The 12,566-nt window shown below is 46.7% G+C and overlaps 1 protein-coding gene across 3 annotated transcripts in view; it reads left to right on the forward strand.

The window, feature by feature from the left end:
* LOC140403126 (3',5'-cyclic-AMP phosphodiesterase 4B-like) overlaps positions 1-12,566 on the forward strand; it is a 965,446-nt gene that overhangs the window by 220,394 nt on the left and 732,486 nt on the right. For all 3 annotated transcript variants that reach the window (XM_072490777.1, XM_072490775.1, XM_072490776.1), the window contains exon 4: positions 622-854. In XM_072490777.1, the coding sequence (XP_072346878.1) occupies positions 622-854 (233 nt within the window). The remainder of the gene's footprint in view (positions 1-621; positions 855-12,566) is intronic.

Raw genomic sequence — 12,566 nt, forward strand, 5'->3', positions numbered from 1 at the left:
TTAAGTACTTACCTTGTACCTCCCCATTGGAAAAGGCACTGATAATTTCAGACAAGGTTTGGTCTTCAAGCAAATTCAGCCTGCTGTTTGTACTTAGACAATGTGTGATTGCCTCCGTGATGAGATGTTAACAGTTAGGAAATCACTTGCTTTTAAGTTTCCTGACTTCACAAAAATGTGTTGGTTATGTTGCTATTTGACTAACAGTCCATCACCTATATCTGGCAAACCGCGTGAACAGCAATGTTCCTGCTGTATTAAATGGGGTGTGTACACAATGGGCGAGCAGATGGAATCTATTGCTGGGGTAATGATGCCATCCTTGCTGGGACGTGAAGGATAAAAAAAATTGCAAGATTGCTGAAGCATAGATGGTGGTTTGAGTGAAGTTCTGACTTCTTCTCAAACCCATTACCCAACACTAGACACACGCAGAGGAGAGTGAAATAAACAAACTGTCAATATTTATAGTGACAGTGAAAATTGTATGGTGTGCATTGGGGCCAATGTGGCAGGCAGGTCATCATTAACTGTGGGCAGCTGAGACTGGTAAAAGAACAAAACTGTCAGTCCTCCCGGTTGTTCAAAGTTTGATTCATTCTGTTCTTTTTTTTCCTCAAGAAAACCAAGGAGACTTTGGATGTGGGACGATGCAGTCGATCGTACACCTCCAGCAGTATGCTGGGTATGGATCCACGCCGAGGTCGCCGCACCTTCTCCGGCACTCTACAAGTACCACAATGGAGGACAAGGTCCCGATCACCAGAGGTAGACAGATTCCAGAGGCCGACCACTCTGCCCTTGCTCATCCCACCCCGTATCGCTATCACACATGCAGACCAAGAGGAGGCAAGGTAAGAGAAGGATGGTTACAGCTTGGAATTAGTGTATGACATCAGGTGGTGCAAATTACATGATGAGGAGGGCAATTGTCCATTTCCTCACTCAGACCTTGCTTATCTTAAAGTGCCAAAGTAGCAAAAATAATAAGCATCATGTGGTAATCAAGGGAACCCTTCTGAGTGGATGCAATCCTTGAGGCTAAAGTACAACTTTGACAAATTAGAGACAGGATGAGGAGGACCCTTCGAACACATGGCTGACATACAAGGATGCTACACTGGAGGTAGAGGGCCCCCTTGACTAATCTGTATTATACTTGAGAATGTATGAGATCAGACCCAACTCCCTCCATATGTCAGCATTCAAAGTGAGCAAGATTGTGGGTACTGGCCAAACAAGGAGGGAACTGAATTCCATTATTCATGTTGAGCTGGATACCGGTTTGTGCCTTTTGAATGCTTCTTGCAATTTGTCGAATCTGAAATCAATGAAGTCTGGCTCAGGAAAAGAATCCAGTTTTTGTGGAGCTGAGAGAAAATGCCACTCTTTCAGAACAAGATGAAATGGGAGTGTTTCTGAACGGATTCAAAAGTGGTAATGAATTGTTACGATCCTGGTTGGTGTTATAACTAGACGGGAAGCTCCCAGAGTGGAACCTTGGCTCAAAAGACTATAGCTTTTACAGATTTTTTATAAAACATTGAGGAACAGGGTCATAGGACCTCTGATTAGTTTTAACAATAAGAAAAAAAATTAAACATGGAAAAATTGGATTATTATACAACAATCCTTTACTCCCTCTTTAGCTGAACAAGTATACAGATTAAAGATTAACATGGGTTACCCTAAAGTAAATCATAAATTACAATGGCCTCATTAACACAAAAAGTCCCTTTAAAGCAGACAAGGTGACTGTGGTCAAACACACACTCCGCTCTGAACCCAAGTTAGTGTCTGTGGTTTTCTCCTCAGAATCCCCTCAGATGATTTTCACATGAGAGTTTCTAAACTCTACTCCCAAAAACACGCTTTGAAATCTTCTCTCATAATAATATTTTCCCTTGGCGATTTGCATTCCGTAATCTAGTCCAGGTTTTACAAATGGCACTTTCAACCAAATCTTCCGCTCCACTTTTAACAGTGACCCCAGTCCAGGATTTCACATTAGCCCCTTCAGGATTTCAGGACTGCTGTGCAAACTGCTCACAAATGCTTTAACTTTCGATTCCCAGACCGTTATAAAATGACATCAAACATTTCATCTAACTCTGAAGTCTGCTGTCCCACTTTAAATCTAGTGACTGTAATTGTCTCTTTAACTCAGAATACTTTGTTTACTGTTCCTTGAATGCTGAACAATACCTTGGTCTCTAATCTCTTAACTCTAGTCTAAAACACTCTTTCTGTCCCAATTCCCTGGTTATCTCGACTGTAACTTGCACTTTAGGAAGCCTGCCTCTTTGCAGCTCCCATCCTGTCCAGTCTTTCTTCTGGCATGTTGAGAGATGCTTGCTCTCTGAAATCCTGTCTCCAACATCCCCCAAATTCAGCTAAAACAAACACTTAAAAGCTTTTATTATCCTTACGATGGCCTCAGGTTGCTAAGCAACCCCCACATGCTTATGTATTTTATTTGTTCTTCACACCGTAGACCTCTCTGAGGACAATAGAAACACAGTTGTAACTTGGACACCTTTGTCCAGCATGAATCTAACTATACGTTTTATCCTTCCAGGCCCAGATATGTTAAATTCAACCCACTTAAAACTATACCTCGTTTCTGATGTTAGATAGTTACGAGACCAGGATGGAGGGAGAACCCTGTTGTCGGTGAACTAGCAAACATTAGATTCGACCCAAAACCTCAGTGTTTTAAATATTGCATTCTAGGGCTTTCAAACAATTGTTATTAATTATGTTTCATTTATAATGTTCAAACTGAAATGAAATGAAATGAAAATCGCTTATTGTCACAAGTAGGCTTCAAGTTACTGTGAAAAGCCCCTAGTCGCCACATTCCGGCGCCTGTTCGGGGAGGCTGGTATGGGAATTGAACCCGCGCTGCTGGCCTTGGTCCACTTTACAAGCCAGCTATGTAGCCCACTGTGCTAAACCAATCCCTTACTCAAGTTAAGTCCACAGTGTAAGAGTTTGTGGGAGAGATCTTCAATGGAAATGGAAATTGGATGATTTTTCTAATGAACGTTTGCACTCTGGTATCAAATTGGAAATGTGGAGCTGAAGAATCTGTCTGTCGGGTATTGACAGATGGTTCCAAAGATTCCAAAACTGTTCTGAGCGGTTAGTCGATTGCAGCCAGGAACATTGGGGGTGACAGGTTGTGGGGATACAACGGGGAGCAGGAAAATTTGGTTGTTCCTGATCATTATCCAGTAATTCCTGCTGGAAGGTCACAGAGTCATAGAATTTATAGTGCAGAAGGAGGCCATTTGGCCCATCGAGTCTGCACCGGCCCTTAGAAAGAACACTCTACCCAAGCCCACACCTCCACCCTATCCCAGTAACCCCTCCTAACCTTTTTGGACACTAAGGGCAATTTATCACGGCCAATCCACCTAACCTGCATGTCTTTGGACTGTGGGAGGAAACTGGAGCACCCGGAGGAAACCCACGCAGACACGGGGAGGACGTGCAGACTCCACACAGACAGTCACCCAGCCGGGAATCGAAACTGGGACCACTGTGCTACCATGTCCTTTAGTACTTCTCTCCTCCCAGTGTTTGTGCCACTGGTTGCGATGGCAGTGGACGGGAGAGGGATAGTGTTCCAAATGGAATTAATACATTTTTTGCTATTAAAGAATTAATAGTCTGAAATGTCTTCATGCTTTCTAATAATCTGAACGATTCACCTAGTGATTCTGACCTTTCATGAATCCTCACTAATGCCACCATGTGGCAGCACTGAGCTGCTGATGTGCCTCCATGTCACTCTTCTCATCTCCGCTTTTCTTGTCGCTCTCTATCAATAGAAGGATGATCAGTGCATTTCTAAATTTGTCACCCACTGCAAATTCTCCACCCTACATGCTTTACTTCCACCCACCCAATGCCACTGGTTGAAGATAAGACTTTATTACCTTGAATCTTATTCAAATTCATTGTTCTTAGGCTGTCAAAACAAGCCGGACCGTCCGCTCACGTGCAACCCGACCACTGAATCGTGTCCATAATCAACCTTTAAAATTCAAGCTAAACATCACTCCCGGTCCATTGGCCATGCTGCACGGCGCTGAGCTGCCTATCGGATGCAGCGTGGCCATTGGATCGCCCCTTTAGAATTTTCTCTGCACACAGTATCCCAGGTGTGGCCTCACCATGGCCCTGTCTAATTGCAGCAAGACATCATTGCTCCTCTACCTTTCTGTGGAACTCTTTGCCGCAGAAGGCTGTAGAGGCCAAATCACTGAGTGTCTTTAAGACAGAGATAGATAGGTTCTTGATCAATAAGGGGATCAGGGGTTATGGGGAGAAGGCAGGAGAATGGGGATGAGAAAATATCAGCCGTGATTGAAGGGCGGAGCCGGCTCGATGGGCCGAGTGGCCTAATTCTGCTCTGACATCTTATGAGAGGTTACAAATGGGTCTTAATGCCCATTCGCAGCCACTTATCGGGCCAGGCACCGGCCCCAGGCCTCTGGGCTGGGAATCACGTGGGTGAGAATTACTCCAGGTCTGGACAAGCGTGGCCCTGACGTGAGGTTAACTCCTTAAGGGAGCTGAGCACTTCAAAATCACTCAAGCCTGAATGGGGGGTGATTGGAATGCACATTTTTCTGTTTGAAGTGGACCAGGACCAAACAATCAAAGATAATGTTTATAAACATTGCGGTTAGAGCACTTCAGAGTTACTGAACGTGAAGGAAGATGAATGGAGCTAAGATGAACGTACACCAGTCACTGAAGATAAGCATACAGGTACAGCAGGGGGATAAAGAAGGCAAATGGTATGTTGGCCTTCATAGCGAGAGGATTCGAGTACCATAAGACCATAAGACATAAGAGTCGAATTAGGCCACTCGGCCCATCGAGTCTGCTCCACCATTTAATTTTGGCTGATATTTTCCTCATCCCCATTCTCCTGCCTTCTCCCCATGACCCCTGATCCCCTTATTAATCAATAACCCATCTATCTCTGTCTTAAAGACACTCAGTGATTTGGCCTCCACAGCCTTCTGCGGCAAAGAGTTCCACAGATTCACCACCCTCTGGCTGAAGAAATTCCTCCCCATCTCTGTTTTAAAGGATCGTCCCTTTAGTCTGAGATTGTGTCCTCTGGTTCTAGTTTTTCTTACAAGTGGAAACATCCTCTCCATGTCCACTCTATCCAAGCTTCGCAGTATCCTGTAAGTTTCAATAAGATCCCCCCCTCATCTTTCTAAACTCCAATGAGTACAGACCCAGAGTCCTCAACCGTTCCTCATATGACAAGCTCTTCATTCCAGGGATCAATCTTGTGAACCTCCTCTGGATCCTTTCCAAGGCCAGCACATTCTTCCTTAGATATGGGGCCCAAAACTGCTCACAATACTCCAAATGGGGTCTGACCAGAGCTTTATATAGCCTCAGAACTACATCCCTGGTCTTGTATTCTAGCCCTCTTGACATGAATGCTAACTCCCGCTGGCATGTAGGCATGAACTTCAATCTCGATGCCAGCGGGGGCCAGAACATCGGAAGCTGTTGATGCCTGGCAACGATCCCCCGCTTTCTCCCCGACACTGGATTCACCGCCTCACCAGGAACTCTGCTACCGACGGCGTGAGGTGAAGAACTTTGCCCCTTATTCTTTGAAACTCGAGAGAATACAGACCCCAGTTTGCCCAATCCCGCTTCACAAGACTGTCCTGCCATACCCCGGAACAAGCCTGGTGAACGTTTGTTACACTCTCTCTGTGGCAATATCATCCTTTCTGAGTTAAGGGGACTAAAACAGCTCACACTGCTCTAGGTACGGTCGAACCAAGCTCCATACAATTGACGCAGGACCTCACTACTCCTGTACACACACCCTCTTGTGAGAAAGGCTTGTGTTCCATTAGCCTTCCCAATAGCTCACTGCACCTGCATGTCAGCCTTCAGTGATTTATGGACAGGGGCATCCAGGTCCCCTTGTACATCTACACTTTTGAATTTCTTACCATTTTGGAAATACTCTGCACATTTGTTCCTTCTGCCACAGAACAATAAAACCCCTACAGTGCAGAAGGAGGCCATTCGGCCATTGAATCTATGTTGATCCTCTGAAAGAGCACCCTATACAGGCCACTCCCACACCTAATCTACATATCCCTGGACACAAAGGGGCAATTGATCATGGCCAATCCACCTTATCCGCGGATCTTTGGACTGTGGGAGGAATCCGGAGCACCCGGAGGAAACCCCACGCAGAAACGGGGAGAATGTGCAGAATCCACACAGGCAGTGACCCAAGCCGGAAATCGAACCTGGGACCCTGGTGCTGTGCTAAACACTGTGCCACCGTGCCGCCCAAAATTAATTAACTTACATTTTCCACATTATATTCCAGCTGCCATGTTCATGCCCACACACAAAGTCTGCCCAAATCCTCCTGTAGCTGCTTTACATCTTCCACACAACACACATTCCCGTCAAGCATTGTATCATCTGCAAACGTGGAACAGAAAGCCCATGAAGGTAATGCTGTTGATGAACATGGAGTTCCGGTAGGCATTTGATACATTTCCGCACAATAGACTCACGAGCAAAATAATAGCTCATAGAATAAAAGGGACAATAGCAACATGGATACAAAATTGGTTAAGTGGCAGGAAGCAGAGTTGTAGTTAACGGGTGTTTTTAGGACTGGAGGAAGTATTTTAGTGGAGCTTCCTTAATATCCTTATATATATTAATGGCCAAGACCTTGGTGTACAGGGCACAATTTAAGAAATTGTGGTTGATACATGAAATCATTGTGAAGTGTAAGGAAGATTGTGTCGAACTGCAAAAGGGCAGAGACAGATTGGAGGAGTGGGCGGACCAGCGGCAGATGATATTTAATGCAGAGAAGTGTGAAGTGATTCATTTTGGTAGGAAGAACGCAAAGAGACAAAATAAAGGGTGAAATTCTGCAGGGGGTGCGGGAGAAAGGGGACCTGTGTGTATATGTGCAATTAATAAAGCATTTAGTAGGCTTTATTAATAGGAACATAGAATATAAAAGTAAGGAAGTTATATTAAACTTGTATGGAACACTGATTTGGCCTCAACCGGGGTATCGCGTCTAGTTCTGGGCACCAGGTTTCAGGAAAGATGTGAAGGCATTAGAGAGAGTGTAAAAAAGATTCATGAGAATGGTTCCAGGGATGAGAGCTTCAGCTCGATAGATAGAATGGAGAGGTTGAAACTGTTCTTCTTGCTGGGAGGAGATTTGATAGAGGGAATTGGAAAATTATCTGCAAAGGAAGATGTGAAGGGCTGGGGGAGAATACAAGACAGCGACATTTGGTAAATTCCTCCTACGGGGAGGTAGCAGAGATAAAATGGACGAAAGGATTTCCTTATGTGGTGAAATAATTTTGTGAATTCTGTTATATTTACTGAGTCTAACAAAAATTATTTTATCCACTAGTAATTTTTGCCTTTAATCCCCAGTGTAGATAACTTGTTCAATAACTGTATATGTGAAATGAATGAAATGAAAATGAAATGAAAATTGCTTATTGTCACAAGTCGGCTTCAAATGAAGTTACTGTGAAAAGCCCCTAGTCGCCACATTCTGGCGCCTGTTCGGGGAGGCTGGTACAGGAATTCAACTGTGCTGCTGGCCTGCCTCGGTCTGCTTTCAAAGCCAGCGATTTAGCCCAGTGTGCTAAACCAGCCCCAGTGGCACTGAATTAAAGGTTTTGGGAAATCCAAGTAAATTACATCTCACCATTGACCTCTGACAACTATCGCAGTCCCATCTTCCAAAGATTCAAGTAACTCTGAGGTGCGCGATCCCCCAGGTATGAAGCCAAGCTGGTTGCTCCCAATAAGACCACGCTCCTTCCAAAACGTCCAGATGGTCTCTACAGCATAATATTCCATTAATGTTCCAACGTAGCAAGTCAAACTAACCGGCCGATAATTCTCAGCATCCTTTCTGCTTCCCTTTGTAAAAATAGGTGCAACAAGAGTGGTTTTCCATTCTTTAAGTGTTTCTCCATCTTCCAAACAATATTTAGAGAAATCAGATGCAATAAAAAAATGAACACATTTGAATTGTTCGCTTCTCTAGCCCAAGAAGGGTGCGGCCAATTTAGAGTACCGAATTTTCCATTTAAGGGGCAATTTAGCGTGACCAATCCACCTACCCTGCACATCTTTTGGGGTTGCGGGCATGAGACCACGCAGACACGGGGAGAATGTGCAAACTCCACATGGACAGTGACCCGGGGCCCGGGTCGAACCTGGGATCTCAGCGCCGTGAGGCAGCAGTGCTAACACTGCGCCACCGTGCCACCCTCGGCTGTGGCCAATTGTAACCTCTGCTGTTGCCCTGTCTAAGACCAACTCAGTCTAGACCTGTAACCAAATCTGGGACCTTCTGTTCGATACAGGCAAAACCTTCACACAGTATTGGTTGGACCAATGATTACAAACACAGCTCTTTGGTCAGATGATGAATGCCCTTTATCCCAGTAGAGCTTCCATTGTCACAGAATAAGGGCATACAGGGTTCAGTCTTGATACTGATACGGTGGACTTCCGGGTGCAGCTATGCAGAGCTAGGTCGCATATTCGGCAGCTCCCGCTTGGAACGGACTTTTGGGCTCTTTTACAGGGCCCCCACGGCATTTGTTTGACATTTCCCGGTGTGGGAAGAAGGCTGCAGCATTCCCCTGACAGTGTCCCCCAGGAGTGTTGTGTCTTTTAGCTACCAGACCCGGCAGAAACAGTGAAAGATTTGGCTTGAGCTGCAGCAGTAGACGAGGGCCTCTTCCAGCATGCAGGCGGGGGAAGGGCAAGCTTAAAGCTGCAATCTGGCTTGACTCTATCAAAGGTGAATTCTAGCAGCAGAGGGAACAACTGTGAAAAGATCTACCAAGGCCATTGAAGAAGCAGGGACGAGGCTTCTGGTGGCGGCCATGGAGGAGTAGGTCGCGCATTCGGCAGCTCCCGCCTGGAGCCGACTCTCAGACCTTTTTCAGGAGTTTCCATAGACTTTTTGGGGCAGACTGGTGAAGCAAACACTGCCAACTCCTATGAAACGGACCAGAAGTGTAACGGCCAAAGGAGCGGCACTGGAGCAACGGGAGAAGCGAGGGAAAGAAAATAAAATGGCGGCGGCCAGGGCCAAAGGGGAGCTGCAGGAGTTCATCAAGCGCTGCTTCGAGGAGCAGCGCGAGGAATGTGAAAGGAGATGTTGGCGCCTATGCTTTCGGCAATTGAAGGACTCGGGATCACGCAGCAGGCCCACGAAGCTAAGATCCAGGAGGTACAGAAAAGAGTCAGTCAGAACGAGGACGAGCTCGTGGGCCTGGCGGTGAGAGTGGAGCAGAACGAGGCGCTACACAAGAGGTGGGCGGGAAGACTCGAAGACCTGGAGAAAAGGTCGAGGAGAAAGAATCCGCGAATCCTGGGTCTCCCTGAGGGAGTGGAGGGGGCTGATGCCGGGGCATACGCGAGCACGGTGCTCGAGGCGATGATGGGCACGAAGGCCCCTTCGAGGCCGCTGGAGTTGGACGGGGCACATCGGGTGCTGGCAAAGAAGCCCCAGGCAAATGAGCCGCCAAGGGCGATGGTGGCGAGGTTCCACCGGTTCACGGACAGAGAGTGGGTCCTGAGATGGGCCAAGAAGGAGCGGAGCAGTAAGTGGGACACTGCAGAGATCCGAATATACCCGGACTGGAGCACGGAGGTTGCAAAGCGGAGAGCGGGTTTCAACCGGGCCAAAGCGGCGATGTACCGGAAAGAAGTGAAATTCGGAATGCTGCAGCCAGCGCGACTGTGGGTCACATACAAGAACAAAGAACAACAAAGAACAAAGAAATGTACAGCACAGGAACAGGCCCTTCGGCCCTCCAAGCCCGTGCCGACCATACTGCCCGACTACAATCTTCTACACTTCCTGGGTCCGTATCCTTCTATTCCCATCCTATTCATATATTTGTCAAGATGCCCCTTAAATGTCCCTATCGTCCCTGCTTCCACTACCTCCTCCGGTAGTGAGTTCCAGGCACCCACTACCCTCTGCGTAAAAAACTTGCCTCGTACATCTACTCTAAACCTTGCCCCTCTCACCTTAAACCTATGCCCCCTAGTAATTGACCCCTCTACCCTGGGGAAAAGCCTCTGACTATCCACTCTGTCTATGCCCCTCATAATTTTGTATACCTCTATCAGGTCGCCCCTCAACCTCCTTCGTTCCAGTGAGAACAAACCGAGTTTATTCAATCGCTCCTCATAGCTTATGCCCTCCATACCAGGCAACATTCTGGTAAATCTCTTCTGCACCCTCTCTAAAGCCTCCACATCCTTCTGGTAGTGTGGCGACCAGAATTGAACACTATACATAGGTGTGGCCTAACTAAGGTTCTATACAGCTGCAACATGACTTGCCAATTCTTATACTCAATGCCCCGGCCAATGAAGGCAAGCATGCCGTATGCCTTCTTGACTACCTTCTCCACCTGTGTTGCCCCTTTCAATGACCTGGGACCTGTACTCCTAGATCTCTTTGACTTTCAATACTCTTGAGGGTTCTACCATTCACTGTATATTCCCTACCTGCATTAGCCCTTCCAAAATGCATTACCTCACATTTGTCCGGATTAAACTCCATCTGCCATCTCTCCGCCCAAGTCTCCAGACAATCTAAATCCTGCTGTATCCTCAGACAGTCCTCATCGCTATCCGCAATTCCACCAACCTTTGTGTCGTCTGCAAACTTACTAATCAGACCAGTTACATTTTCCTCCAAATCATTTATATATACTACAAAGAGCAAAGGCCCCAGCACTGATCCCTGTGGAACACCACTGGTCACAGCCCTCCAATTAGAAAAGCATCCCTCCATTGCTACCCTCTGCCTTCTATGGCCTAGCCAGTTCTGTATCCACCTTGCCAGTTCACCCCTGATCCCGTGTGACTTCACCTTTTGTACTAGTCTACCATGAGGGACCTTGTCAAAGGCCTTACTGAAGTCCATATAGACAACATCTACTGCCCTACCTGCATCAATCATCTTAGTGACCTCCTCGAAAAACTCTATCAAGTTAGTGAGACACGACCTCCCCTTCACAAAACCGTGGTGCCTCTCACTAATACGTCCATTTGCTTCCAAATGGGAGTAGATCCTGTCTCGAAGAAATCTCTCCAGTAATTTCCCTACCACTGAAGTAAGGCTCACTGGCCTGTAGTTCCCGGGATTATCCTTGCTACCCTTCTTAAACAGAGGTACAACATTGGCTAGTCTCCAGTCCTCCGGGACATCCCCTGAAGACAGCGAGGATCCAAAGATTTCTGTCAAGGCCTCAGCAATTTCCTCTCCAGCCTCCTTCAGTATTCTGGGGTAGATCCCACCAGGCCCTGGGGACTTATCTACCTTAATATTTTTTAAGACACCCAACACCTCGTCTTTTTGGATCACAATGTGACCCAGGCTATCTACACCCCCTTCTCCAGACTCAACATCTACCAATTCCTTCTCTTTGGTGAATACTGATGCAAAGTATTCATTTAGTACCTCGCCCATTTCCTCTGGCTCCACACATAGATTCCCTTGCCTATCCTTCAGTGGGCCAACCCTTTCCCTGGCTACCCTCTTGCTTTTTATGTACGTGTAAAAAGCCTTGGGATTTTCCTTAACCCTATTTGCCAATGACTTTTCATGACCCCTTCTAGCCCTCCTGACTCCTTGCTTAAGTTCCTTCCTACTTTCCTTATATGCCACACAGGCTTCGTCCGTTCCCAGCCTTTTAGCCCTGACAAATGCCTCCTTTTTCTTTTTGACGAGGCCTACAATATCACTCGTCATCCAAGGTTCCCGAAAATTGCCGTATTTATCTTTCTTCCTCACAGGAACATGCCTGTCCTGTATTCCTTTCAACTGACACTTGAAAGCCTCCCACATGTCAGATGTTGATTTGCCCTCAAACATCCGCCCCCAATCTATGTTCTTCAGTTCCCGCCTAATATTGTTATAATTAGCCTTCCCCCAATTTAGCACATTCATCCTCGGACCACTCTTATCCTTGTCCACCAGTACTTTAAAACTTACTGAATTGTGGTCACTGTTACCGAAATGCTCCCCTACTGAAACATCTACCACCTGGCCGGGCTCATTCCCCAATACCAGGTCCAGTACCGCCCCTTCCCTAGTTGGACTGTTTACATATTGTTTTAAGAAGCCCTCCTGGATGCTCCTTACAAACTCCGCCCCGTCTAAGCCCCTGGCACTAAGTGAGTCCCAGTCAATATTGGGGAAGTTGAAGTCTCCCATCACCACAACCCTGTTGTTTTTACTCTTTTCCAAAATCTGTCTACCTATCTGCTCCTCTATCTCCCGCTGGCTGTTGGGAGGCCTGTAGTATACCCCCAACATTGTGACTGCACCCTCCTTATTCCTGATCTCTACCCATATAGCCTCACTGCCCTCTGAGGGCCAACACTATTACTTCAAAACGCCTGAAGAGGCGTGGACCTTTGTACAAGCCGAAAAGTTGGACTCTAACTGAGGGTTTATGAGGGTGGGG

This window comes from Scyliorhinus torazame, chromosome 27, assembly GCF_047496885.1.
Source record: "Scyliorhinus torazame isolate Kashiwa2021f chromosome 27, sScyTor2.1, whole genome shotgun sequence".
Lineage (NCBI taxonomy): Eukaryota > Metazoa > Chordata > Chondrichthyes > Carcharhiniformes > Scyliorhinidae > Scyliorhinus > Scyliorhinus torazame.